This window comes from Anomaloglossus baeobatrachus, chromosome 5 (genome assembly GCF_048569485.1).
Source record: "Anomaloglossus baeobatrachus isolate aAnoBae1 chromosome 5, aAnoBae1.hap1, whole genome shotgun sequence".
Classification (NCBI taxonomy): Eukaryota; Metazoa; Chordata; class Amphibia; order Anura; family Aromobatidae; genus Anomaloglossus; species Anomaloglossus baeobatrachus.
The window spans coordinates 41,749,830-41,777,202 of record NC_134357.1 but is presented as its reverse complement, the minus strand read 5'-3'; the positions used below and the strand labels follow the sequence as shown (position 1 = coordinate 41,777,202).

Sequence of the window (27,373 nt, the reverse complement as noted above, 5' to 3'; positions counted from 1 at the left end):
ACTCTCCTGGTTATTTCTTGATTACTTGCCTTTTTATTGACTACACTCCTCCCTGCAATTAACCCGATCACTACACCATGGCCATCTAGTGGCCATACCAAACATAACACAGTTCTTTGTCAAGCATAACACAGTACTTTTACCTATGGGGGTGGCTGAGCCCTAGACCCCTGACACTCGTTACTCAATTCACACCAGACTGATTCTAAGGCCCCCTGCCACACATCTGTGTCTCCGGTACGTTTGGTGTCCATTTCCACGTGAACCGGAGACATGGGCACACGTAGTCCAATTAAATTCAATGGGTTTTGTTCATATGTTGGTGATTTGACATGGACTGTGTGTTTGTATGGAGCACATGTATGTCCAGGTGCTCCTCACCGAGACATGTCCATTTCGGGCTGGGAGCATGGATGTCACACGGGCCGCACAATGATGTGATCCATTTGACATCAGTGTGACACATACCAGAGGACACCTCATTGAAATGAAATGGATTTTTATACTTACCTGTCTCCAGTACTTCTTACCTTGGCGCTGCTGTTGCTTCCGGGCCCACTCATTATGCCTTATGAATATTCATTGCACTGACCACGGACCCGGAAGCAAGTGTGACAGCAGCGCCGGAGACAGGTAAGTAGACAAGTTCATTCTGTCCGTGTGCTATCCGGATGTCAGACGGCTACCACAAGGACAGCACACTGATGCGACACACACTGACACACGGATAGCCCACGGAACTCCACAACGGACCGTGCAAAACATTTATTTTTTTGCATGGACGTGTGGAAGGGCCCAAAGATAGATCAGCTCCGTACAAGTTACACGCAACAAATCCACAACGGCTCTGTAATATAAGGATCAACCTTGAGATGTTTTCAATCCTGCAGCAATTTTTTTACTGCTTTTTGGTCTTTTCGTCTGTTAGTATTTCTTGTACAATTTTGACACATTAGTTGGAAATGACTTTCTAATCACTTTCAGCCCGTTGGATAGGACTCTTATTTGAGCTGAAGGATGCAGAAGAATTCTTAGAATCTTTTTTTTTGTTGCTGGATTTTTTCCAAGAAGTGGCAATAAACTAATAGGAAGCAGACCGTCAGTGTATACCGCCAATAATGACAGAGAATGATAATAGGAATTTCCTATTGGATTATGAAGGCCGGTCAGGAAATAACACTTCCACCTTCAAGTGTGTAAGAAAAAGAGCAAGCTGCATGGCGGCTAACAGATGAGGATGGAAGAGAGTGGTGCTTGTCCTCTAGGAGGTAGTGATGTGATCAATAATAGTAAAAAGCAAAAAGGCATAAGGGTTAAGAGTAGAGTTGAGCGCGGTTCACGGTTCGAGGTTCTCCAGTTCGCGGCTCGAGTGATTTTGGGGGCTGTTCTAGATCGAACTAGAACTCGAGCTTTTTGCTAAAGCTCGATAGTTCTAGATCCGTTCGAGAACGGTTCTAGCAGCAAAAAGACCAGCAAATTCCTAGCTGGCTTTCCGCTGTAATAGTGTAAGTCACTCTGTGACTCACACTATTATGACATTTCAGTGTATAGTGTGCGGGAACAGCGCATTCAGATCACTGCTGTATGGATAATGGCGATCGCCATTTTTTTTTTTTTTCCTTGTCTTCCTTCCCTAAGCGCGCGCGTGTAGTGGGGCGGGCCAGCATGTCAGCCAATCCCAGACACACACACAGCTAAGTGGACTTTTAGCCAGAGAAGCAACGGCATGTGTGATAGGATTTCCATGTCACATGTCCCTGCATTATAAAACCGGACATTTTCCTCCAGCACGCCATTATCTGCCTTCTGCGTCCTTGGTGTCAGTCATCACTGGCGCAGCTCCTATCTCCGATACAGCTGTGTACGCTCCATACACAGCGCTGGACAGCTTAGGGATAGCACTTTCTATCAGTCCTTTTAAGGGTTCATACCGGCAGGGTCAGAGCCATAGGTGACAGGTCCTGAAAACAGAGTTTAACAGCTACACAAGATGACAGCGTCTGTTTAGCTAAGGTCAGGGATTTCCTCGCTGCATTTCCCCATTAGGAGGGATAGAAAGGGAGGCTTCCTTTCCTCTACCCAGACCCACAACCCTGGCACTGTACCCTCCTGTCCTCTGCACACTCCAACTCATTGTTACTAAGCCATTATACTAGCAAACACTGAGGAAACTTAGTGGCATCCTAAACGTGGCTATTGGACTTTTGTCTAGTCCCAGTAGTGCAAAGATATTTGCAGCACGTCTGCCTGCATTGCACACTCAAACTCATTGTTACTAAGCCATTATACTAGCAAACACTGAGTGAACTTAGTGGCATCCTAAACGTGGCTGTTGGACTTCTGTATCGTCCCACAAGTGCAAAGATATTTGCAGCACCTCTGCATTGCACACTCAAACTCATTGTTACTAAGCCATTATACTAGCAAACTATGCTGCCAGTTTAAGGGCCGTAGTTGCATTGTCAGGGATAATTATTGTTGTTTATTCTGCTGTTAATAAAGCTAGACCACCGCTGCAATCTACACCACCTCTCAATTTTTACTACCACATTTTAAGTGCACAATCTTGTCGCAATCAAAATGAGTGGCAAAATGACAGATGCTGGTGGAAAGGGTAAGAGGCGTGTTGGAAAAGGAAAAAAAGGGTTGTCCGTGGGGAAGGTGGCAAAGCTCCATTAACATCTGCTGAAGGTAGACCATCTTCCAGCAAAAGTAAGATGTCTACTACTTACCGTGGACAATCCGATGTGCTCCCTTTTTTACGGACACGGACAACTGGAACAAAGGTAGATGATGGCCAAAAAAGGAAAATGCTTGAATGGATCTCAAGTGGTCAAACAAGTGCCCTCTCCGCCACCTCAACTACCGCCACCAGTCCTCTGAGTTGTCATCCCAATCAAACTTGCTTTCTCCCAGCTCTGAAGTCTCCATCCGCCCTGCACAGTATGGTGGAACTGAGATGGCTGAGTCTGGAGAGCTGTTCAGTCACACTATAGCCTGGGAATCAGAGGTCTGCTCCCAAGCTACAGTGAGTACAGACCAGGAAATGGTCTGCAGTGATGCCCAGAACCTTTGTGACTCTGATTCAGGCCATGAGGACCACGTTTCTGAGCATAATGTTGACCCTTTTTCACCAACTGTAACACCTGTGGTTATAGACAATGAGGAACATACTGATGACGATAAGACACAGATACCAGATTGGGATGACAACTTAAATATTCGGTCAGGGAAAGAAGAGGCTCGGTCTGAGGGTGAGGGGAGTGCAAACACAACAATTGATGAGGAAGTTCTAGATCCCACCTACTGTCAACCCACAGTCAGGCACTCGAGGAGGTCAACAGAGGTGGTGGAGGAGGATGCAACTGATGACGAAGTTAACTTGCGCCTTCCTGGACAGAGTCGGAGTAGTGGTAGCACGTCTACAACTGCATCCTCAGCCACCACTCTGCCTCTGAGCACTAGTCGGGGTTGATCAACAGGTCGCATGCCCTCTAAGCCTTGCCTAGCCTGGTCCTTTTTTGACATAGCAAAAGATCGCCCAAATTATGTGATCTGTAAAATTTGTCACGATTCTGTTAGTAGAGGTCAAAACCTCAGCAGTTTGACAACTTCTTCCATGAATCGTCACATGAATAAATATCATATGTCCCGGTGGGAAGCTCACCGTGCTGCAATGCGGCCTAGCGGAGCGAACCATCCACCGCCTGCCCCTTCTAGTGCATCCGCGCGCTCTTCATCTTCTAGAACTGTGGGGACAGCTGTCACACCTGGTTTTCCACGCACAGCTTCCACCACTGTAACCGCAACAGGCAGTTTGCTTGGTAGGTCGTCAGTTGGTTTGGAAGGGGAAACAAGTGCGTGTGTACAGCTCTCTCAGACATCGATTGCACCAACGTTGGATGAAGGCAACATCATGTCTATGCCTGCACTTTCCTCACAAAGAATAAAAGGCCATTTCCTGCGACCCATGACAAAGCTAAGAGGTTGACTTTATCCCTCTGTAAGCTCTTGGCTACCGAAATGCTGCCTTTCCGCCTGGTGGACACACAGGATTTTAGAGACCTTATGTCTGTCGCTGTGCCCCAGTACCAGATGCCCAGTCGCCACTACTTCTCTAAGAAAGGTGTGCCCGCGCTACACCAGCATGTCGCACACAACATCACTGCTTCCTTGAGAAACTCTGTGTGTGAACGGGTGCATTTCACCACCGATACTTGGACCAGTAAGCATGGACAGGGACGTTACATGTCGCTGATTGGGCACTGGGTAACTATGGTGATAGATGGTGAAGGGTCTGCTGCACAAGTCTTGCCGTCCCCACGACTTGTGTGTCAATCCTCTGTCTGTCCAAGGTCCGCCACTGCTTCTGCCTCCTCCACCTCATCTGGGTCCTCCACCTCCGCCCCAAGCCTGCCTGGTCAGGCCACCAGCGTTCTCACTGCGCAGAAGGAATCACGCACCACTCATTACTATGCTGGCAGCAGAGCGCAACGGCATCAGGCGGTCTTTAGCTTGACTTGTCTTGGGAATAAGAGTCACACAGCTGAGGAGTTGTGGTCAGCTCTGCGGTCCGAGTTTAATAAATGGTTGTCTCCACTCAACCTGCAGCCTGGTAAGGCCGTGTGCGACAATGCTGCAAACCTGGGTGCGGCCCTTCGCCTGGGCAAGGTGACACACGTGCCTTGTATGGCTCACGTGTTGAACCTTGTTGTCCAGCAATTTTTAACACACTATCCCGGCCTAGATGGCCTTCTGACCAGGGCACGAAAACTGTCTGCTCACTTCCGCCGTTCAACCGCCGCAGCTCAGCGACTTGCATCGCTCCAGAAGTGTTTCGGCCTGCCGGTTCATCGCCTGAAATGCGATGTGGCGACACGCTGGAATTCGACTCTCCACATGTTACAGCGACTGTGGCAGCACCGCAGAGCCCTGGTGCAATACGTCATGACGTATAGCCTGGGCCAACGAGATGCAGAGGTGGGGCAGATCACCCTGATGGAGTGGTCTCAGATCAAGGACCTATGCACCCTTCTGCACAGTTTCGACATGGCGACGAATATGTTTAGCGCTGACAATGCCATTATCAGCATGACAATTCCAGTCATTTACATGCTGGAGCACACGCTAAACACTATTCGGAGTCAGGGGATGGGACAACAGGAAGGGGAGGAACTACAGGAGGATTCATATGCTCAAGGGACAACAACATCACCAAGGTCCAGACGTTCATCATCACCAACGCGGCAGGCATGGGACCATGGGGGACAGGGATCAACAAGGGCGCATGGTAGCAGGCGAAATGTTGAGGAAGGTGCAGGAGAACATGAAGAAATGGATGACGAACTGTCCATGGACATGGAAGACTCAGCGGATGAGGGAGATTTTGGTCAAATTTCAGTTGAAAGAGGTTGGGGGGAGATGTCAGAGGAAGAAAGAACGGTTAGCACCTCTATGCCACAAACACAGTGTGGACTTGGTCCGCATGGCTGCGCAAGACACATGAGCGCATTCTTGCTGCATTACCTCCAACATGACCCTCGTATTGTCAAAATTAGAAGTGATGATGACTACTGGCTTGCCACACTATTAGATCCCCGGTACAAGTCCAAATTTTGTGACATAATTCCAGCCATAGAAAGGGACGCACGTATGCAGGAGTATCAGCAAAAGCTGTTACTCGATCTTAGCTCGGCTTTTCCACCAAACAACCGTGGTGCAGGGAGTGAATCTCCCAGTTGTAACTTGACAAACATGGGACGGTCTTGTCATCTTCAACAGTCTACACGTACCAGTAGGACCGTATCTGGTGCTGGTAACAGCAATTTTATGGAATCTTTTCATAATTTTTTTAGACCGTCCTTTGCAAGGCCACCAGAGACAACAAGTCTGACACATAGTCAACGGCTGGAGAGGATGATACAGGAGTATCTCCAAATGAACATCGATGCCATGACTTTGCAAATGGAGCCTTGCTCATTTTGGGCTTCAAATCTAGAAAAATGGCCAGAGCTCTCCAGTTACGCCTTGGAGATCTTGTCGTGTCCAGCTGCCAGCGTTGTCTCTGAACGTGTCTTCAGTGCTGCTGGGTGTGTGCTGACAGATAAGCGCACGTGTCTGTCCAGTGACAATGTGGACAGACTGACGTTCATCAAAATGAACAAGTCATGGATCCAGAAGGAATTTACTACCCCTGTGTCATCCTGGGGAGAGTAAATGCTTGTGGATTTGGAATGTGCTTAATGCAAATCAAAACATCCTGTTTGCAACTAGGGCACAAGTGCTGCCACTGATGGGGTGTCTGTGTGGCCCAATTTTTGGAAAAAAGGGAGACTCCGCTTGGAGTAACCCTTGCTTATAGTGTTTTTTAAAAGGAGCCAAGATGAACAGAGCTGGGATCAGGAAAGACTTTATCTACCTACCCCGGTGTCATCCTGGGGACGGTTAAGTATGGCGTATTTTTGAATGTGCTTGATGCAAATCTAGCTGTGAAGTGTACAACTGGGGCACAACTGCTGCCACTGAAGGGGTGGGTGTGTGTGGGGCCCAATTTTTGGAAAAAAGGGAGACCCCGCTTGGAGTAACCCTTGCTTACAGTGTTTTTAAAAAGGAGCCAAGATGAACAGAGCTGGGATCAGGAAAGACTTTGCTACCTACCCCGGTGTCATACTGGGGACGGTTAAGGATGGCGTATTTTTTAATGTGCTTGATGCAAATGTACATGTGAAGTGTACAACTGGGGCACAAGTGCTGCCACTGAAGGGGTGGGTGTGTGTGTGGCCCAATTTTTGGATAAAAGGGAGACTCTGCTTGGAGTCACCTTGCGGTGTTTTACATGATTTTAGAAGGGCGTGCCATGCCTATATCTGTGTCTCCTCCTCTTTTTCCTTGTCCAGCTCTTTTGTTTTCGCATGAGTATATGTCCTTGTCACTTTCCCATGTGTTTGTGTTGTGTTGTGAGTTGTTTGTCACCTTTTGGACACCTTTGAGGGTGTTTTCTAGGTGTTTTTATGTGTTTGTGATTGCCTGCCATTGTTTCCTATGCGGTTCGAGTTCGATTCGTCGAACGTTCGACGAACCGAACTCGAACGGGACCTCCGTTCGACGAACCGAACTCAAGCCGAAGCACGACCGGTTCGCTCATCTCTAGTTAAGAGATACCAACATTTTTGAATAACTTCTTTTATGGAACATATCAGTAAAAATCAGTATGTGACTGTGTGACGCCCTGGACTAGCCAGGTAGTCACAGGTAGACCCCCTGCACAAACACCAGCCCCTAATAAGGTGACAGCAGCCAACCTACAAAACCCTTGTCACCTCTCTCTGGGTTTGATGTTCACACCAGGGAGCGGAGGAGGAGTTCACAAGCCCTGAGGCAGGAAAAACGTGTAGATTAGTTTAGACAGTGAAGTGGAGTGGAGTTCAAGTGCAGACCTGTGCCCAGGTCTGCCACAGTCTAACACCAGGTGTCTGGGTTGGAGCCCAGTCACCTCTGGCAAGGAGGCAGACGGTGGTTGCCGCCTGCAGGAGCCGGGAAGACGGCTGGTGGAATCGTAAGGGATCGGGACAGGGTAGTGGCCCGCCGGAACTGAACCGAGGAGGCAATTGGAAACCAGAGCACCAGGGAATGTACTCAGACCCAAAACGAGGTCCAGAAGCCACTGGACCATGTCAAATTCACTGATTGAGGTCTGGATCTTAGGTCCTTTCCTGTTCCAAGACCCGAAAGACGGCAACAGCCCACCGAGGGGGATAGAAAGCCACCGTCCAGGCAGAGAGATCCCACGGGCCAGCAACTGCGGGCAAACGGGTTCCCCGACACACATCAAGCCGGGGAGCGGACTACCATTGCTGAACCATAGGCAGTCAAATTCTACTAAAGAGGTGCAGGAGAAAGGTGGGAACCACCAACCTGAGAAAGGGGCACAGCGCAGACGGCTGCGGGCACCGACCACCATCCTTTTTGATTTACCAGAGACTCCGGTGTATCTGTCATAGTGAGTACAACAGTGCCCTCGGGCCGCACACCGCACCACACCATCTTGCCCGCACCTCACAACCACCGGGCTCCGGGACCATAACCCCCTGCCCACGGAGGGGTCAACACCAGGCTGCATAACATCGTCCACGGGAGCCTAGTTAACGGCAGCGGTGGTGTCCACCTTCACCACAACCAGTGGGTGGCGTCACGAACTTTAATCCCTAAAAACTACCACGGCTCCGGCCGTGAACCTCCCCACCGAAGTCCCTACACGTAGCGCCAAACCCCTTGCAGAGCGACGTGACCCCCGGGTCCGGAGGCGCTCGAGCCACCCACCAAACGAGCCCGGATCCAAGCAGCTTGGCTGCGGCCGAGCGCGGGGCGGTACAACTGCGCCATAAGGCTGTGTGCACATGTTGCATTTTTGCATTGTTTTTTTATGTGTTTTTGAGAGCAGGTTTGTCACAAAACCTAAAGGTTTTCCTTATGGCAGCAAAGTCAATGAGAATCCTGAAGTCTCCTGCACATGTTGAGTATTTTCTCCTTGCAGATTAGATGCAGAAATAAATCCGCAGCACGTTATTTTTGCTGCAGATTTCACACATACTAATAAATGGGAAAATTCTGCACCAAAAACGCTTGACAGAAACGCACCGAAAACGTTGCAGAAACAGACGGTTTCATGCTACATTTTTCTGCCAAGAGATGCAGAAATTTCTAATCTATTTTCCAAGTCCTAATAAGTGTGCACACACCCTTAGGCCCTGTGCGCACGCTGCAGTTTTTGACAGGATTTTTGACACTTTTTTTTTTAAATCTGCATGCTTCTCCTGAAGCCAGCAAAATGTGTTTTTTTTATTTGCTTTGCACACTGTGGGGGTTTTTTTTCCATGCGATTTTGGTGCAGATTTCGATGCAGAAAAAAATCTGCACCATGTCAAATATTGGTTCTCTCTCTCTCCCTCGGTCTCTATCTTTATCTCTCTATCTCTCTCTCTCTGTCTCTCCCGCTCCATATCTCTCTTCCTCTCTGTCTCTATCTCTCCTTCTGTCTCTCTATCTTTAACTCTAACTGTCTCTCTCTCCCTCGTTGTCTGTCTCTCTATCTCTGTCTCCCTCTATGTCTGTCTCTTTCTCTCTATGTCTATCTCTCTGTTTCTATCTTTATCTCTTTCTCTCTCTTTCCATCTCCATCTCTCTCTCTCTCTCTCCCGCTCTGTTTCTCTCTTCCTCTCTGTCTCTATCTTTATCTCTCTTTATGTCTCTCTATCTCTTTCTTTCTCCCCCCTCTCTCTTTCTCTCGCTGTCTCTCTCTTCCTCCCCCTCTCTATCTGTCTCTCTTCCTCTCTGTCTGTCTGTCTCTCTCTGTCTCTCTCTCCCACTTCGTCTCTCTCTTCCTCTGTCTCTATCTCTATATCTCTCTGTCTCTCTCTAGCTCTCGCTCTCCCTGTCTGTTTCTCCATTTCTCTCTCTCTGTGCCTCTATCTCTCTCTCTGTCTCACTCTATCTTTATCTGTATTTCTCTCTGTCTATCTCTCCCTCTCTGTCTCTATCTTTATCTCTGTTTTTCTCTCTCTCCCTCTGTCTGTCTCTTTCTCTCTATCTCTCTCTCTATCTCACTGTTTCTATCTTTATTTCTCTCTCTCTTTCCTTCTCCATCGCTATCTCTCTCTCTCCCTCTGTCTGTTTCTCTCCATTTCTCTCTCTCTGTCTCTCTCTCTCTCTCTCCCTGTCTATCTTTCCCTCTGTCTCTTTCTATCTTTATCTCTGTCTCTCTCTCTCTATCTTTCCCTCTGTCTCTATCTTTATCTCTGTCTGTCTCTCTCTGTGTCTCTCTCTCTCTCTATGACTCTCTATTACTCTATCTTTATCTTTCTCTCTGTCTCTTTCTGTCTCTCTCTATCGCTCTCTCTCTCCATCTCTCTATGACTCTCTATCACTCTATCTTTATCTTTCTCTCTGTCTCCCTCTCTCTCCATCTCTCTCTCCTCTTTTTCCCTGACTTTATTGATAAAAAACATTTTCTTCTTTCCAGAAAAAAAAAACAAAAAACCCACCTAAACCGTACATAAAAGTGATCCGGTTTTTTATTTAGTTTTTTACCACAACATGCAGATGTGATGCTGAAAATGTCTGCGTCGTGTGCACATACCCTAACAGTCACCCATGGGCAGAGAGAGGAGAATAGGTCCTATACCCTTCTGACTGACGTGTCACGGCGCCATTGAGGGGGGGACTTCCTTTTGATTCCTTTACTCTCCTGGTAATTGCATTTTTTGGGGCTTTATCAGTGCAATATGTTTTATATCAGATTCTTTTCTTATGGCTTCTTACCTATCACGGGGCCGGAGATCTCCGAGGCGAGATCTGTGACTGCAGCCTCATAGCCGGAGATGTGATTGCTCATTCTATCTGCTTAGCTCATTACCTGGATCTTAATTACGATTTTGCCTTCTTCAAGGGTCATCCATCAGCATTGAAATTCCTGGTGAAATCTAAAGAAGGAGAACTGCGATTGAATGTGCAAAGAAATGAGTAAGTACAGTCACTTTTCATTAGTATTTTATGCAAATTGGGGGTGATGGAGATGGCGATGCTCCTGCACTGAATGTCACGTCATCGTCCGGCCCTGCAGAACATGATGGATGGAATACTCTTCTGTACATAAATGGCGGCATTCATCATTAAAGGGATTGTCCATTTTACCGAACATTTTTTTTTATTTGAATGCAAGTATTTGGGACTAAAAACCTGTTTTTGCTACTGGTTTTCATTCCTATTGCCTCTGTGCTGCATTGTCTGTTGCTAGCTGCAGAACGAGGTAACTGAGAGAATTCAGTGAGCTCAATCTTATAGTCTGATGGAAAGTATGTAACTTTCTTATCTGTCTTTTTGTAATCTTTATGATCACAGACCACATCAAAGTTTACTCCTTCACCCTCCGGCAATTTTCTTTTTTCTGTTTTCCTTTTTTTTCTCTCCTTCTTTCAAGAGCCATAACATTTTTATATTTCCATGAATATTGTCATATGAGTGCTGTTTATTTGCGGGCCGAGTTGTACTTTTGAATTATACCATTCATTCTGCCTCATATTGTTCTGCAAAACAGGAAAAAAAATTGCAAAAAAAAAAAGTGCATTTGCACCATTGTTTTTTTGTTTTTAAACTATCAGGTTCACTATATAACCCAAAAGAAAACATACAAGCCCAAATAGTAAAAATATTAAAATTTTATTTTAAATCATTTAATATGTAAACAAAATAGGCTATTCGAGGAGATACATTATCTGTAATTTTGTAGTATTTTATGATTATTGATTATATGTTTTTGTTATTAAAATCTAATAAAAAGAAGGTTCAAAAAAAAAAAAAAATAGGCAAGAGACCCCAAACACATAGTAAACATAAAAACAGAAAAGAAAAACAGGCGGACATCTTACATGTAATAAATAGGTAAAAGAAACTTTTTTAGCTTATATAAATATAGTAGGGTATATAGATATATGGTATGTACTGAAGTTTATATGCAGGAAAATTATATATTAACAATAATTATGTTCAATATTTTTTGGTCAAAAGATAAAAGTACCGTATATAGCACACCTTTTTATTATAAGGAAGGAGGATATCCAACCACAGGCATGTCCTCTTAATTCTATGTATATTCAGAAGTCATGTGCATAAATGTACAAAAAGCCACACCATATATTAAGAACCCATTCAATTGGAGTACATCACCTAAGATAAGTAATGGAAGACGCAGGGTCCTGCATCAAGATGAAGCATTTTGTTACGAAACGTGCGTCGGGTGGGGTGGGACCTTGTGGTTGGATATCCTCCTACCTTATAAAAAAATGTGTGCTATGTACTTTTATCTTTTGACCAAAAATCTTGAACATATTTATTGTTAATAGATAATTTTCCTGTATATAGGTCTCTTCCCTATTTTATTTACATTTTAACCAAAAATCTTGAACATATTTATTGTTGATATATAATTTTCCTGCATATAGGTCTCTTCCCTATTTTGTTTACATTTTAAATGATTTAAAATAAAATGTAACATTTTTACTATTTGGGTTTGTATTTTTTCATTTGGGTTATTTAGGTTTATCAGTAATGCATTAACCACTATATGTGGTCAATGGTGTATTCAGGTTCACTATATGGTAAAACTGAACTGGCATTATGATTCCCCAGGTCAGTATGAGTTTGTAGATACCAAACATGTGTAGTTTTTTTGCTATTTTTAAGTAGTAAAAAAAAAAATCAGAAATTTGTAAAAAAATAAATAAAAATAAATAATTGCGCTTTTGTCACCATTTTCCCTTGTAACGTTCTCATTTTTCGGGATCTAGGGCTCAGTGATGGCTTATTTTTTTTTTGCTCTGGGCTGACATTTTTAATTATACCATTTTTGGGTAAATGTAATGTTTTGATCGCCTCTTATTGCATTTTATTAATGTGGCAACCCAAAAAACATTTTACAGCCAGCAATAGCTAATGCAACCCAACAACTATAAAAGGCAAAGAGGGCAAAACATTTAATGAAATCCAATTACAAAAATGACTTTTAGCTCCAAATATATGAATTTACAGAAAAAAAAAAAAGTTCTCCAAAGGTGGAAAACTCCTTTAACCCCTTCACGACCTTGGACGGATCTATCCGTCCAGGATCGTGTCCCGTTAAGCCCCGCCCCCTGCCGCGGGCAGGCGGCGTGGATCGGCACACATATCAGCTGTTTTCAACAGCTGACATGTGTGCCTCCTAGCCGCGGGTGGAATCGCTTCCACCCGCGGCCATTAACCCCTTAAATCTTGCTGCCAAAGTCTGGCAGCAAGATTTAAATGCGCGCGGCCATGTTTGTTACTTACCGCCGCCCCCACCGGAAGTCACATGTGTTATCACGTGACTATCGGTGGTTGCCATCGTAGCACAGGGTCATGTGATGACGCCTGCTGCTATGATGTTTCACTTTCGTTTTCCCTCGGCCGAGAGCAGAGGGAAAACCAAAGTGACTGAATCTGCTGTTTACAGCTGTATTGCTGTGATCAGCAGATAGCGATCAGCGATCGGATTGCTGATTGCTATAGCCCCCTAGGGGAACTAGTAAAATAAAAAAAAAAAGTAAAAAAAAAAGTTTTAGAAAATAAAAAAAAAACAAAAAACCTAAAAGTTCAAATCACCCCCCTTTCCCCCATTGAAAATTAAAGGGTTAAAAAATAAATAAATATACACATATTTGGTATCGCCGCGTTCAGAAATGCCCGATCTATCAAAATAGGAAATCAATTAATCTGATTGGTAAACGGCGTAGTGGCAAAAAAATTCCAAACGCCAAAATTACGTTTTTTGGTCGCCGCAAGTTTTACGCAAAATGCAATAACAGGCGATCAAAACGTAGCATCTGCGCAAAAATGGTACCATTATAAACGTCAGCTCGAGACGCAAAAAATAAGCCATCACTGAGCCATAGATCCCAAAAAATAAGAACGCTACGTGTTTCAGAAAATGGCGCAAAACGTGCGCCACTTTTATTGGACAAACTTGTGAATTTTTTTTTAACCCCTTATATACAAGTAAACCTATACATGTTTGGTGTCTACAAACTCGCACCGACTTGAGGCATCACATAGATACATCAGTTTTATCATAAAGTGAACACGGTGAATAAAATATCCCAAAAACTATTGTATGATCCCACTTTTTTTGCAATTTTTCCGCACTTGGAATTTTTTTGCCGTTTTCCAGTACACTATATGGTAAAACTTATGATTTCATTTAAAAGTACAACTCGTCCCGCAAAAAACAAGCCCTCATATGGCAAGATTGACGGAATAATAAAAAAGTTATGGCTCTCGGAAGAAAAGGAGCAAAAAACAAAAACGCAAAAACGGAAAGTGCCCGGGCTGAAGGGGTTAAGAACAGGTAGTAGTATCCTCCTGAATACAGAAGCTACAAAGTAAAATTTGCTATCCGCTACCGTAAACCATCCATTTTAATTCAGTCCCTTTAATTGTTGTTATTAAAGTGTCAAGTGGCGGAAAATGTATTATGTGTAATTATGAGGCGCTCACATCTTACCGGTCTTATACTGCCGTACTGTACATTAATGGCAAAAGCATCAATACAGAAAATCTATGGATTTTTATACTAATGTGAAATGTGCGTTATTAGTTTTGGAGAAATGGCTGCAATGTTATGTTGTTACTGGAATATACCGCGCTCCAATTCCTATTTCTCAAAATAAAGGTAACAGTTAATCAACACATAACGATACACTATAAAAATGCGAGAACTACATTAAAGGGCAAATCTAAAAGCCTCCCTAAAGGGGGTGTCTCCCTTGGCCTTGCCATTTTTTTTTTAAGCTAAGCCGCCGTCCCTTTAAAGCGCACCAATCACCAGGATTTTCCCATATAACCTAAGCCAGTGCTATTCTGGCACTATCAGGCTGATTCTATACATACCTTTAGTGGTCAGCTCGGATGTATAGGTTTTGAAACACAAGCAAGTAAAGTTATAGAAATGTACAGCTTTTTGATTGACAGCAGCTGCCGGATTGGTATTCACAGTGATTCACTCTCCCTGTTATTTATGCTAATTCTATTTTACAATAGTTTTACAAATTGACTAGAAGGACCTGTGCTGATGTCATACCCATGTGACCAGAAGAGGCGGAGTTGGTTGAGGCAACATAGCTGATACCAGAAGCAACATTATTTTTCTGTTGGCTGAGGCCCCGCCCATTCTGGTCACATGGGTATGACATAAGCACAGGTCCTTCTAGTCAGTTAGTAAAATAATTCTATAAAAGAATTAGCATAAATAACAGGAGAAGGATGGACAGGTAGGGGGACAGGAATCATGAATACCCACCCGGCAGTTGATGTCAATCAAAAAGCTGTACATTTCTATAACTTTACTTGCTTGTGTTTCAAAACCTATACATCCGACCTGAGAACTAAAGGCATGTATAGAATCAGCCTCATAGTGCCAGTATAGCACTGGCTTTAGGTTATAGAGGAAAATCCTGGTGATTGGTGCGCTTTAAAAATGTAGAACTATGCCTAACACGGGGTGGACCCAAGCGAAGTCTCATACTGTATGAAGATATATATCATAGAAAGGGGACTTTTACTTTAAAGAGGTTGTCCACTACTTCAATATTAAAGGTCAATCCTTAGGATAGGTCATCAATGTTGCTCCGCCGGGGTTCGGCACTTGCCACCCCCGCCGATCAGCTGTTCTATGTGTCGGTGGCAGCATTTTATGACCAGAAGTGCTCATTTCCGGAGCTGCTCCGATACTGTACATCCGCCTCCCATTCAAATCAACAGGAGGTGGATGTGCAGTACCCACCCTCAGCCACTATCAGAAGACGTAGTTGCTCTGGAACTGAGCATTTCTATTTCTAGTCACAGGGTGCCACCGCCGGCACCAAGAACAGCTGATCGGTGAGGGTCTCGGGTGCCAGACCCCGGCCGATTAGAGATTGAGGACCTATACTAAGGATAGGCCCTCAGTGTTAAAGTAATAGGCAACCCCTTTAATATGAACTCATTGGGGATGTGGAAGGAAATCGCATACTCGCCAACTGTTCCCAGTTTGCCAGGACAATCCTACAGTCCAAATCATGAAAAGGGTGGGCTATATGCTCGCCCCACCAAAAAGTGGGCATACACCCAATTGTTTTGGGAGGTTCGAGGGGAGGTGTTTTAAATGTTTAAATGTCCCTATTTTTAGGCATTTGACATTATGTGAGCCCTAGAGACTGCCAATCGGACTCATGTTAGGAGCTCTTGTAAAAGTGTGAACTTACTTATTTTGATTTAATTCCATTTTCACACGCATGAAAAATTCCAAAAAGAGTCACATGGGGTATAAACCTCCACCTTACTACAGTGGAGAGTGGACGCAACACCGAGAGATGGCAAAACCTTCATTCCCATTAACAAATTGCTATTTAGCCATATGTCTTTCTTTGGCTAGTTTCCCACTTGCGTTGAACAGCATCTGTTGCATTGCGTTGTGTGACGGATGCAACGGATGCGTTGCATAGAATGACAAAACGGATGCAACGGATCGTACAAAACAACGGAAAGCTTTTTTTTAATTTTTTTTTTTATTCTTTACAGTTTTACTGGCAGCAGACTATTGTGAACGATCAGCTGATCACCCAGCTGCCGGGCGCTCAGCTGATCGCTCTCACATGCCGGCGGCCGGGCGCTCAGCTGATCGCTCTCAATAGCTGGCTGCCGGACGCTCAGCTGATCGCTCTCAATAGCTGGCTGCCGGACGCTCAGCTCAGAGCTCTCAATAGCCTGCTGCCGGACGCTCAGCTGAGCGCTCTCACATGCCGGCGGCCGGGCGCTCAGCTGAGAGCTCTCACATGCCGGCGGCCGGGCGCTCAGCTGATCGCTCTCAATAGCTGGCTGCCGGACGCTCAGCTGATCGCTCTCAATAGCTGGCTGCCGGACGCTCAGCTCAGAGCTCTCAATAGCCTGCTGCCGGACGCTCAGCTGAGCGCTCTCACATGCCGGCGGCCGGGCGCTCAGCTGAGAGCTCTCACATGCCGGCGGCCGGGCACTCAGCTGAGAGCTCTCACACGCCGGCGGCCGGGCGCTCAGCTGAGCGCTCTCACATGCCAGCTGCCGAGCGATCAGCTGAGCGCTCTCACATGCCGGCTGCCGGGCGCTCAGCTGAACGTTCGGCCAACAAGAGACAAAATAAAGTTTCTGTGATTAAAAAAAAAAAAAGAGCATGCGCTGTGAAAAATAGAGGATTTCGCCGCTCAAAAAAACGTTACATGCTGCATTCCTTCCGCCCGGCGGACGCAACGCAGCATCGGCCAGCGGAAGGAACGCAGGTACTTTTGGCACAATCAGTCATCCATACAAGTCTATGGGAAACAGTGGAATCCGTTAACGGATTCCGCTGTTTTCCAAAAGGGCGGATTGTGACAGAAGGGAAAAAACGCAAGTGTGAAAGTACCCTTTCATATGTAAAGACATATATAAAGAATCCATTTCAAATGGAAGATAAATAGCAATCAGTTAACGGATCCATTTTCCGTAAACTCCAATGTTAAAAAACCGGATCCTGTAATAATCAATATTTTCAAAATAGATAAAGTTGTGTTACAGATCTTTTTGACAACAGATCCATTCTAATGGATCATTACTGGATATGTGAACTCAGCTAAAGTTTGTTTTGTTGTTTTGGATCCTTTATTTTTTCTTGAAGTTTCTTTTTCCCCAGAAGTTTTTTAAATTGTTTTTTCCAGCCTGAATTTTGCAGCCTTTTTGACTTAGCAGCAACTTTGGAAGGCGCCTTAAAGGGAACCTGTCACCAGATTTGGGGCTTATAAGCTGTGGCCACCACCAGTGGGCTCTTATATACAGCATTCTAACATGCTGTATATAAGAGCCCAGGCTGCTGTGTAGAGGGTAAAAATGACTTTATAATACTCACCTAAAGGGCGGTGCAGTGCAGACTGGTCGGATGGATATCTGCGTTCTCCGAGTGCGGTACCTCCTCTTTCGGCCATCTTTGTTGTCCTTTTTTTGTAGCCGGGGTGCATGATGTGTTCTACGTCATCGACACTCGCTGGCATTCAGATCCTGAGCAGGGCAGATAAAAGTATTGTAGTGCGCCTGTGCGGGACCGGCAAATGTGTACAACATAGGATGGGTCATGCACACACGCTTCAGAAGGAGGACGAAGATGGCCGAAAGAGGAGGTGCCGCACCGGACAACGGAGACTCCCATATGACCCAAATCTACCACAGCGACCGTTTAGGTAAGTATTATAAAGTGATTTTTACGTTCTACACAGCGACCTGGGCTCTTATAGGCCCCAAATCTGGTGACAGGTTCCCTTTTAAGGGGCCTTCCAAAGTTTCTGCTAAGTCAAAAAGGCTGCAAAATTCAGGGTGGAAAAAAAATGCTGTAATGTTTATAAGAGCCCACTGGTGGTGGCTGCAGCTTAGGGCCTTTTCACACATCAGTTTTTTGCAATCAGTCACAATCCATCGAATTCTAAAACAACGAATCCGGGGACTGTTGCCGCTGGATCCATTTTTTTCTCATCGACTTGTATTAGCGATACATTGCGACGGATGGCCACAGGTTTCCTCCGTTGGTCGACGGATCTGTCGAAAAATGTTCGTCTGTCGGACGGAGACGACGGCCAAAGTAACGTTTTTTGTATATGTCGAAAAAACGGACAGCAACAGATCCATCACCGTCTGTTGTTTGATAGAATGGAAGCCTAGGGGCGCTGGATCTGTCGTAATCTATCAAATGACGGAATCCGGCGACGGATTCTGTTTTTTTTTAACTGATCATGCTCCAATAATTTATTTATTCTGTCTCATCAGTTTAGCCACAATCTGCGACGGATCTGTCGACCCATCGGGAAAACGGATTGTGACTGAAGGCAAAAAAACTGATGTGTGAAAGGGGCCTTTAAAGGGAACCTGTCACCAGTTTTTTGCCATATAAGCTGCGGCCACCACCACTGGGCTCTTATATACAGTATTCTAACATGCTGTATATAAGAGCCCAGGCCGGTGTGTAGAACATAAAAAACACTTATAATACTCACCTAGAAGGTCGCTCCAGTGCACAACGGTCAGATGGGTCGGCGCCTCCTCTTTTGGCCATCTTGGTCTTCCTTCTTCTGAAGCCGCGGTGCATGACGCGTCCACGTCATACACACAGGCCGATATTGAGGTCCTGCGCAGGCGCACTTTGGTCTGCCCTGCTCAGGGCAGATCAAAGTATTGTAGTGCACCTGCGCAGGACCTCAATGCCAGCAAGTGTGTATGACGTGGACACGGCTTCAGAATAAGGAAGACCAAGATGTCCGAAAGAGGCCAGAGAACGGCGCCACCCATCCGACCGTTGTGAACCAGAGTGACCTTCTAGGTGAGTATTATAAAGTGTTTTTTTATGTTATACTCCCGGGCTGGGCTCTTATATACAGCATGTTAGAATATTGTATATAAGAACCCACTGGTGGTGGCCGCAGCTTATAGGCCGAAAAAGTGGTGACAGGTTCCCTTTAAAGAATTGTCATATCGCCTCTTTTTTTCTGCAATGAGATTTTCAAAACCTCTTCGAAAAAAAAACGCTCAAGAAAGTCACTATTTATATAACAAAGTGGATTTATTGATTATTTGATGAACTTTTTGATGTAGAATTTTTGTGAGCGGATCAAATTCAAACTCCCCGTAGAAAACTCTAAACACCCCCCACCCCCGAGATGTTCCAATTGCTAAGGATCTGAAACACAAGTGATATCCTTAAAATAGATACCATTTTCTCATACAATGATTAAAGAACAATGAAGAAACAATGTTGCTTTTTTTTGCCCGTACAGTAATTGGTCTTGAAAATACAAGTTGTAGGGAATGTCAAAAGGAAACCCAAATGTAAAGCCGTAATTAAGTAACAAATTGGTTAATATTTTTATTTTCATGACTGCTTGGAAAAAGTAAAAAAAAACTTCTAAGAAAGAAAAAGCTTTGAGCAGTTGTAAATAATACATTTACAATATGTTAATGGAGCGACGCTCCTAAATGTTTTATCAGCTCACTGCCGATAGATGAGCAATCCTAATTAATCCATTTTATATTTGCTCAGCCCAGAATTAGGTGTCACAATTTTATGATTAGTCATTACTCTCCTGTCACCGCTAAAGCATTGAAAAAATGGGAAGATAAATGGTTTTATGGGCTTTTTATAAAGTCCTTAATGAATTACAACAGGAAAGAAGAGAAGAGATCTGTGTGTTTACCCAGCGCTGAATTACTATTCATAATAACATCATATATTGCCCAGTGGGTTCATGAATAAAATAATTATCTGTCAATATATCTGCCCTTTAATGTGCAGAGACAAAAGCAGAAAAAGAGGTATTTAGTACATGCCTGGTTAATGAATAATTACGGTATACACCCATTTGAGGTTAATTTAAAGGGACACTTATTTAATACAAGGTTCCTTAATGGTCATTGTTATTGTAACAAACTTTCCACAAGTTTTTACCGTAAGAGAATATGAGAATCTTTGTAATATGTGTGGAGACACGTGGGTCAGTGGGTGCGCTCTCATCTGAGTTAGGTAGACAGAGAGGCTGGGGGAAGTTACATTAATTTAGCAATCCACATTCTCAGACAATGGGAGGCTCTGATAGTCCTGGAGAAAACAATGACTCTGGCTAAATTAAGAAACAATTTAATTTAAAGGGCTGTCAATATATCTGCCCTTTAATCTGCAGAGACAATAGTAGAAAAAGAGGTATTTAGTACACGCCTGGTTAATGAATAATTATCCACCCATTTGAGGTTAATTTAAAGGGACATTTATTTAATACAAAGTTCCTTAATGGTCATTGTCATTTTAACAAACTTTCCATAAGTTTTGACCATAAGAGAATATAAGAATCTTTGTAATATGTGTGGAGACACGTGGGTCAGTGGGTGCGCTCTCATCTGAGTTAGGTAGACAGAGAGGCTGGGTGACGTTACATTAATTTAGCAATCCACATTCTCAGACAATGAGTGGCTCTGATAGTCCTGGGGAAAACAATGACTCTGGCTAAATTAAGAAACAATTTAATTTAAAGAGTTCTCAATATATCTGCCCTTTAATGTGCAGAGACAAAAGCAGAAAAAGAGGTATTTAGTACACGCCTGGTTAATGAATAATTATCCACCCATTTGAGGTTAATTTAAAGGGACACTTATTTAATACAAAGTTCCTTAATGGTCATTGTTATTTTAACTAACTTTGCACAAGTTTTGACCGTAAGAGAATATAAGAATCTTTGTAATATGTGTGGAGACACCTGGGTCAGTGGGTGCGCTCTCATCTAGGTTAGGTAGACAGAGAGGCTGGGGGAAGTTACATTAATTTAGCAATCCACATTCTCAGACAATGGGAGGCTCTGATAGTCCTGGGGAAAACAATGACTGGCTAAATTAAGAAACAATTCAATTTAAAGGGCTGTCAATATATTTGCCCTTTAATGTGCAGAGACAAAAGAGGTATTTAGTACACGCCTGGTTAATGAATAATTATCCACCCATTTGAGGTTAATTTAAAGAGACACTTATTTAATACAAGGTTCCTTAATGGTCATTGTCATTGTAATAAACTTTGCACAAGTTTTTACCATAAGAGAATATGAGAATCTTTGAAATATGTGTGGAGACACGTGGGTCAGTGGGTGCGCTCTCATCTGAGTTATGTAGACAGAGAGGCTTGGGGAAGTTACATTAATTTAACCATCCACATTCTCAGACAATGGGAGGCTCTGATAGTCCTGGGGAAAACAATGACTCTGGCTAAATTAAGAATATTAACCTCTGCCAGACATTTTACAGAGCTGTGTCATCACAATATGTATTAGAAATATGCTGCTTTCTCCACTTATCAGCCTCTTCTCTTCCACTACACCTCTTCCTCATATCAGGTACTGCGAAAATAGTTAAAATTTATCTGGGTCCAAACAAAATAGACTTACAGCTGTCTATTGAAGTGTATGGAGAGGGAAGAAGTATGGAGGAAGGAGGAGAGGTATAATGAAAGAGAGAAAGATTGACACACAAAACTGTTGCTGCATTCTGTTCTCTCCCAAGAGCTGGATTCCCAGCTACAATGCTCTGTACTGCGTCATGTCCTCCATTATGTTACTTTTTAGTAAGTGTATCTCATCCAAGTGCTGGATTCACAGCTACAATGCTCTGTACTGCATTATGTCCTCCATTATGCTGCTTTTTAGTAAGTGTTTATCTCATCCAAGTGCTGGATTCACAGCTACAATGCTCTGTACTGCATAATGTCCCACACCCACAATATTTTACTATTTAGTAAATGTGTCTTATCCAAGTTCTGGATTCACAGCTACAATGCTCTGTACTGTGTCATGTCCTCCATTATGCTGCTTTTTATTAAGTGTATCTCATCCAAGTTATGGATTCACAGCTACAATGCACTGTACTGCTTCATGTTCTCCATTATGCTGCTTTTTAGTAAGTGTATCTCATCCAAGTTCTGGATTCACAGCTACAATGCTCTGTACTGCTTCATGTTCTCCATTATGCTGCTTTTTAGTATGTGTATCTCATCCAAGTTCTGGATTCACAGCTACAATGCTTTGTACTGCTTCATGTCCTCCATTATGCTGCTTTTTAGTAAGTGTATCTCATCCAAGTGCTGGATTCACAGCTACAATGCTCTGTACTGTGTCATGTCCTTCATTATGCTGCTTTTTAGAAAGTGTACCCCACCCAAGTGCAGGATTTACAGGTACAATGCTCTTTATTGCCTTACGTCCTCCAATATGCTACTTTTTTGTGTTTATCCTACCCACATGCTGAATTCACAGCTACAATGCTATTTATTGCTTTATGTCTTCCATTATGCTGCTTTTTAGTAAGTGTTTATCGCACCCACGTGCTGGATTCACAACTACAATGCTATTTATTGCCCTATGTACTCCATTATGATGCTTTTTAGTAGGTGTTTATTTCATGAAAGTGCTAGAATCACAGCTACAATGCTCTGTATTGCCTTATGTCCTCCATTATGTTGCTTTTTAGTAAGAGTTTATCTTACCCAGGGCTTTATTCGCAGCTACACTGCTCGGTACTGCTGTATAATAATGACATCCATGTTGCCAACATGTGCTACATTAAAGGGAACCTGTCATCAGAAATTTTGCACTAAACCTAGAAGATTCCCCCTCTGCAGCTCCTGGGCTGCATACTAGCAATGTTCCTATTGTTCTTGTGCCCTCTTTCTGACCAAAATAAAGACTTTATAAAGTGGTACCTTTTTGTATTCAGATCTTGATAATGGTACACGGGGGCGGGCTCTCTGGTGTCCGTTAGACTGACTCCTGTCGCTTTAGGCCATCCCCCATCGCGCAATTTCAAAGAGGTGACGTGAGGTAAGCTGGCCAGTGCTTGTGCAGAACGGTGGAGGCGGAGTACAGACGGAGTACAGGCGGAGTACAGACCAAAAGTTTGGACACACCTTCTCATTCAAAGAGTTTTCTTTATTTTCATGACTCTAAAAATTGTAGATTCACATTGAAGGCATCAAAACTATAAATTACCACATGTGGAATGAAATACTTAAAAAAGTGTGAAACAACTGAAAATATGTCTTATATTCTAGGTTCTTCACAGTAGCCACCTTTTGCTTTGATTACTGCTTTGCACACTCTTGGCATTCTCTTGATGAGCTTCAAGAGGTAGTCACTGGTAATGGTTTTCCAACAGTCTTGAAGGAGTTCCCAGAGATGCTTAGCACTTGTTGGCCCTTTTGGCCTTCACGCTGCGGTCCAGCTCACCCCAAACCATCTCGATTGGGTTCAGGTCTGGTGACTGTGGAGGCCAGGTCATCTGGTGTAGCACCCCATCACTCTCCTTCTTAGTCAAATAGCCCTTCCACAGCCTGGAGGTGTGTTTGGGGTCATTGTCCTGTTGAAAACTAAATGATGGTCCAAATAAACACAAACCGGATGGAATAGCACGCCGCTGCAAGAAGCTGTGGTAGCCATGCTGGTTCTGTATGCCTTCAATTTTGAATAAATCCCCAACAGTGTCACCAGCAAAGCACCCCCACACCATCACACCTCCTTCTCCATGCTTCACGGTGGGAACCAGCCATGTAGAGTCCATCCGGTCACCTTTTCTACAAAGACACGGTGGTTGGATCCAAAGATCTCAAATTTATACTCATCAGACCAAAGCACAGATTTCCACTGGTCTAATGTCCATTCCTTGTGTTCTTTAGCCCAAACAAGTCTCTTCTGCTTGTTGCCTGTCCTTAGCAGTGGTTTCCTAGCAGCTATTTTACCATGAAGGCCTGCTGCACAAAGCCTCCTCTTAACAGTTGTTCTAGGGATGAGAAGGTGTGTCCAAACTTTTGGTCTGTACTATATATATATAGATATATTATTATTTATTTATTTATTTATTTTATTTTTTTAATTTTTTTCTGGGTGGCGTTTGTATCCACTGCGGACGCTGTTTACTGATTTGAATCCACATACAAACCAAAGGAGTCTGGTCAAAACCCAGGGATGGTCCTGCAGCGCAGTGACAGCTGTGAAGCATTAAACCTTACATCAGCCTCCTCTGATGAAAATTGTATTTACTTTCTTCGTCGCCTTAGGCCGCGCTGAACAAATGTGCTTTAAATTAATAATCGCTCCTTAAATCCGGGGTATACGCTCTGCCCATTTCCAATGGATACATGATTATGTCTTTATCACAGTTTTAAAAGTTCTACAACCAAAGAATGACACTTTGATGGGGTCATAAAGGAGGTGCTTACAGATACAAGTCGTCTTGTCACAAATGAACAGGGTCGTTGTCGGGTTTCATTCTTTAGTTTTGATAAAATACTGTTTATATGCTGCAGCTCTGCTAGTCCTCTCTCATGGATGAACTCCTGCTATACAGTCCTTGATATTTGGTTATGGCTATACCTTTCCCACACCACTGATTGTCGGTTTTCTACCTATGCACAGTGAAAGCTGTTAAACAGGTGGGAGAGGTTATACAGAGCTCAGCATTGAAAGGACTTGCATAGCTCAGCAGATAAAACTACAGCAAGAGGTCCAGTAAGTGATCCAGCACTGGAATCAGGGGCTCTTTCCATTCATCATGCTGTCTTTAGGTTAGGAAGAATAAAACTGGTGACTAGGGCTGAGCGGATCCGAACTGTAAAAGTCCGGATCCGTGCGGTTTCAAAGATTTCCGGGAGCACGATCCGGCACTGAGGAAAAACAGAAATAAAACAGTGTTTCATACTTACTGAGACTCTGTGTCATGGCGGCACACTGCTTCCGGGTCGCGCATTCACTTCCTGTACTGTGCATTGTATACACACAGCTTTCCATGTTTCCCCGCCCACCGGTCGTCCTCTCGTCTGTGATTGGTTGTAGGCAAACCGCGGCCCCAGCCTGTGACAGTATCTGCCTACCATGCAGTCATCGCGGATCAGTCATTGTCTGCACAGTCTGCGGTCGTGCTCTATTGCCGCTGGCTGTGTTATGTAGCAGAGCTGAAGCGGTGTGGGACCTCGTGTAGATTACGCCGGAGCTGCAGGGTGTTGGGGGTTAATAAAGAGGTGAAGAAGGGCGCGTTTTATATTTTATACCAAATGAAGGATTTTTCTCTGTGTCTCTGTTTATTTACAGGTTAGTGTGATGCAGGTATCTCATAGATGCCTGTGCCAGCACTAACCAAGGGTTTAGTAGCAGCTGTGCGCTGCTTTTAATCCCTTATTACCCCGATTGCCACCGCACCAGGGCAATCGAGAAGAGCCGGTATTGCATCGGGATTGTCACATCTAATAGACTACCAGCCCCCGGCTGGCGTTATCATGGCTGGGGATGAAAATTAGGGGGGACTGCCTGCCTTTTTTTTTTAAATTATTTATTTAAATAATAAAATAAAAAGTCACCAATGGTGACGGATTCCCTTTAAATATGAGTAATGCACTGGTGCCAGTAGTTACAAGTATGAGACTAATAATTCTGAAAGTCTAGGCTCAAATCCAATTACAGGTGACATCACTGTAAAGTTTTCCTCGCCCTCTTATGATGGTAATCCAGTTCCTCAACATTTTTTAAACATTTATTTTAATTTCGTTTCCTGAAATTATATTTATTATGGGAGTAGATTGTGAGCCAGAGATTAATCATAGAGAGGGCAAAAGGGGCAATTGCTATGGGGTTTGCACCATCTTGTGATGTCTATGCTTGCAATGCCGGTGTCCCTGCAGCAGTGACGCTGACATACTTACCTCCGCGGCAGGCCTGCATCCTCCCTCGCCTTTCTACAGCCATACACGTGTGCTCCTGCTGCCTCCTGCTCCCAGAGCAGACTGCACAGGTCCTCCAGGAGTGCGCTTTGGGCGCGCGTTCCCTGGTCTTAAAGGGGCAGCTCCCTTTTACACATAAGACAGTAGGTATTTAAGGCATCCTCCCACTAGAGGAGGCGCCTGTGCAACGTGATCAGTTAGTTAGTATCTGTCTAGCTAGCTAGTTATCAGGCCCTGTTTCCCTGTGTACATAACCTGTCCCTGTGCCCACCTTCCCATACCTGTTTGTGCCTGCCATACCCTCCGTACCTGCCTGCACCTGCCATCCTGTCTGCACCTCCCTGCTCTAGAGACTCTGCTTGTCCGTACCTGAACCCATCCCTGCCCTAGGGGTCAGCTACCACAGTCCTAGACACTGCCCTGGGAGTGGCACCTGGCATCTACCGGCAGCCAAGCCCATTCTCACCATCTGAGGCTTTGGCATATACTCACTACGTGCTTAGTTAAGCCTCTCCCACGTCAAGGTAAGCCCAAGTCCCACTTGGGTCCAGTTGGTCAACTCCCTCTTGCCGCCTCAACCCAGACGAGTGCTACACTTAAAGGATTATTCCTAACATATCCATCAGGTGGTCGACCAATCACTCTGAAAAGTACGGTTTGGATGACTTTTTTCTAATGTGAATGGGGGGCTTATGTACGTGACATCATCCATCATGGGAACCAAGAAGAGAAGGCACGGCCACAACAGCACTTAGAAGGGAACATCACTAAAGCAAGTTAACTGAGAAGATATTCTTTCATTCATAATAAAGGTAAAAAAAAGAATTTAAAAAATAATCCTTAAAATGGTTGTCCCTTAAATATCATGTATAACCATTTCACGAGATAGGTAATAATAAATGTATGATTGCTGGTGATCTGACTTCTGCGAAACACTACATTCGCAATATCGGGGGTCCAAAAATCTATTGCAGGAATGAAGCATTAATGAGCAAGGGTTGGCTTCTGCTCCAATCAGTAGAATGAGTGGTCCATACAGGCAAAGAAATCAAATCATAGATGTCCATAAATTCAGTGATGTGTAATACTGAGAAATGACACAGGGAAAAAAGTATTGAACACCTGAAGAAAAAGAGGTGTAAAAAGCCATGGAAAGTCATGACACCAGCTGATATTTATCAGTAATTAGAAAACAGTCTTGGACTTAGTGAAAAATAATATCAGTTAGTTCAACTGCCTATAAAAAGGTGTCTCATTACCAAGGTGCCACACAAGAAACATCTCATGATGGGTAAAAATAGCGAGCTGTCTCAAGACCTTCACAACCTTATACTGATGGCATTGGTTACAGAAGAATTTCTAAACTACTGATGGTTCCAGTGAGCGCTGTTGGGACCATAATCTGGAAGTGGAACGAACATCATTTCACCAAAAACCGGCCACAACCACATGCTCCCCGCAAGATTTCAGAGAGAGGAGTGAAAATAATTATCAGAAGAGTTGTCCAAGAGCCAAGAATCACCTGTGGAAAGCTAAAGA

At 44.1% G+C, this 27,373-nt stretch overlaps 1 protein-coding gene across 2 annotated transcripts in view; it reads left to right on the top strand.

Annotated features, from left to right (window-relative positions):
- ADAM12 (ADAM metallopeptidase domain 12) overlaps nucleotides 1-27,373 on the top strand; it is a 779,249-nt gene that overhangs the window by 164,836 nt on the left and 587,040 nt on the right. For both annotated transcript variants that reach the window (XM_075348446.1, XM_075348445.1), the window contains exon 3: nucleotides 10,445-10,518. In XM_075348446.1, the coding sequence (XP_075204561.1) occupies nucleotides 10,445-10,518 (74 nt within the window). The remainder of the gene's footprint in view (nucleotides 1-10,444; nucleotides 10,519-27,373) is intronic.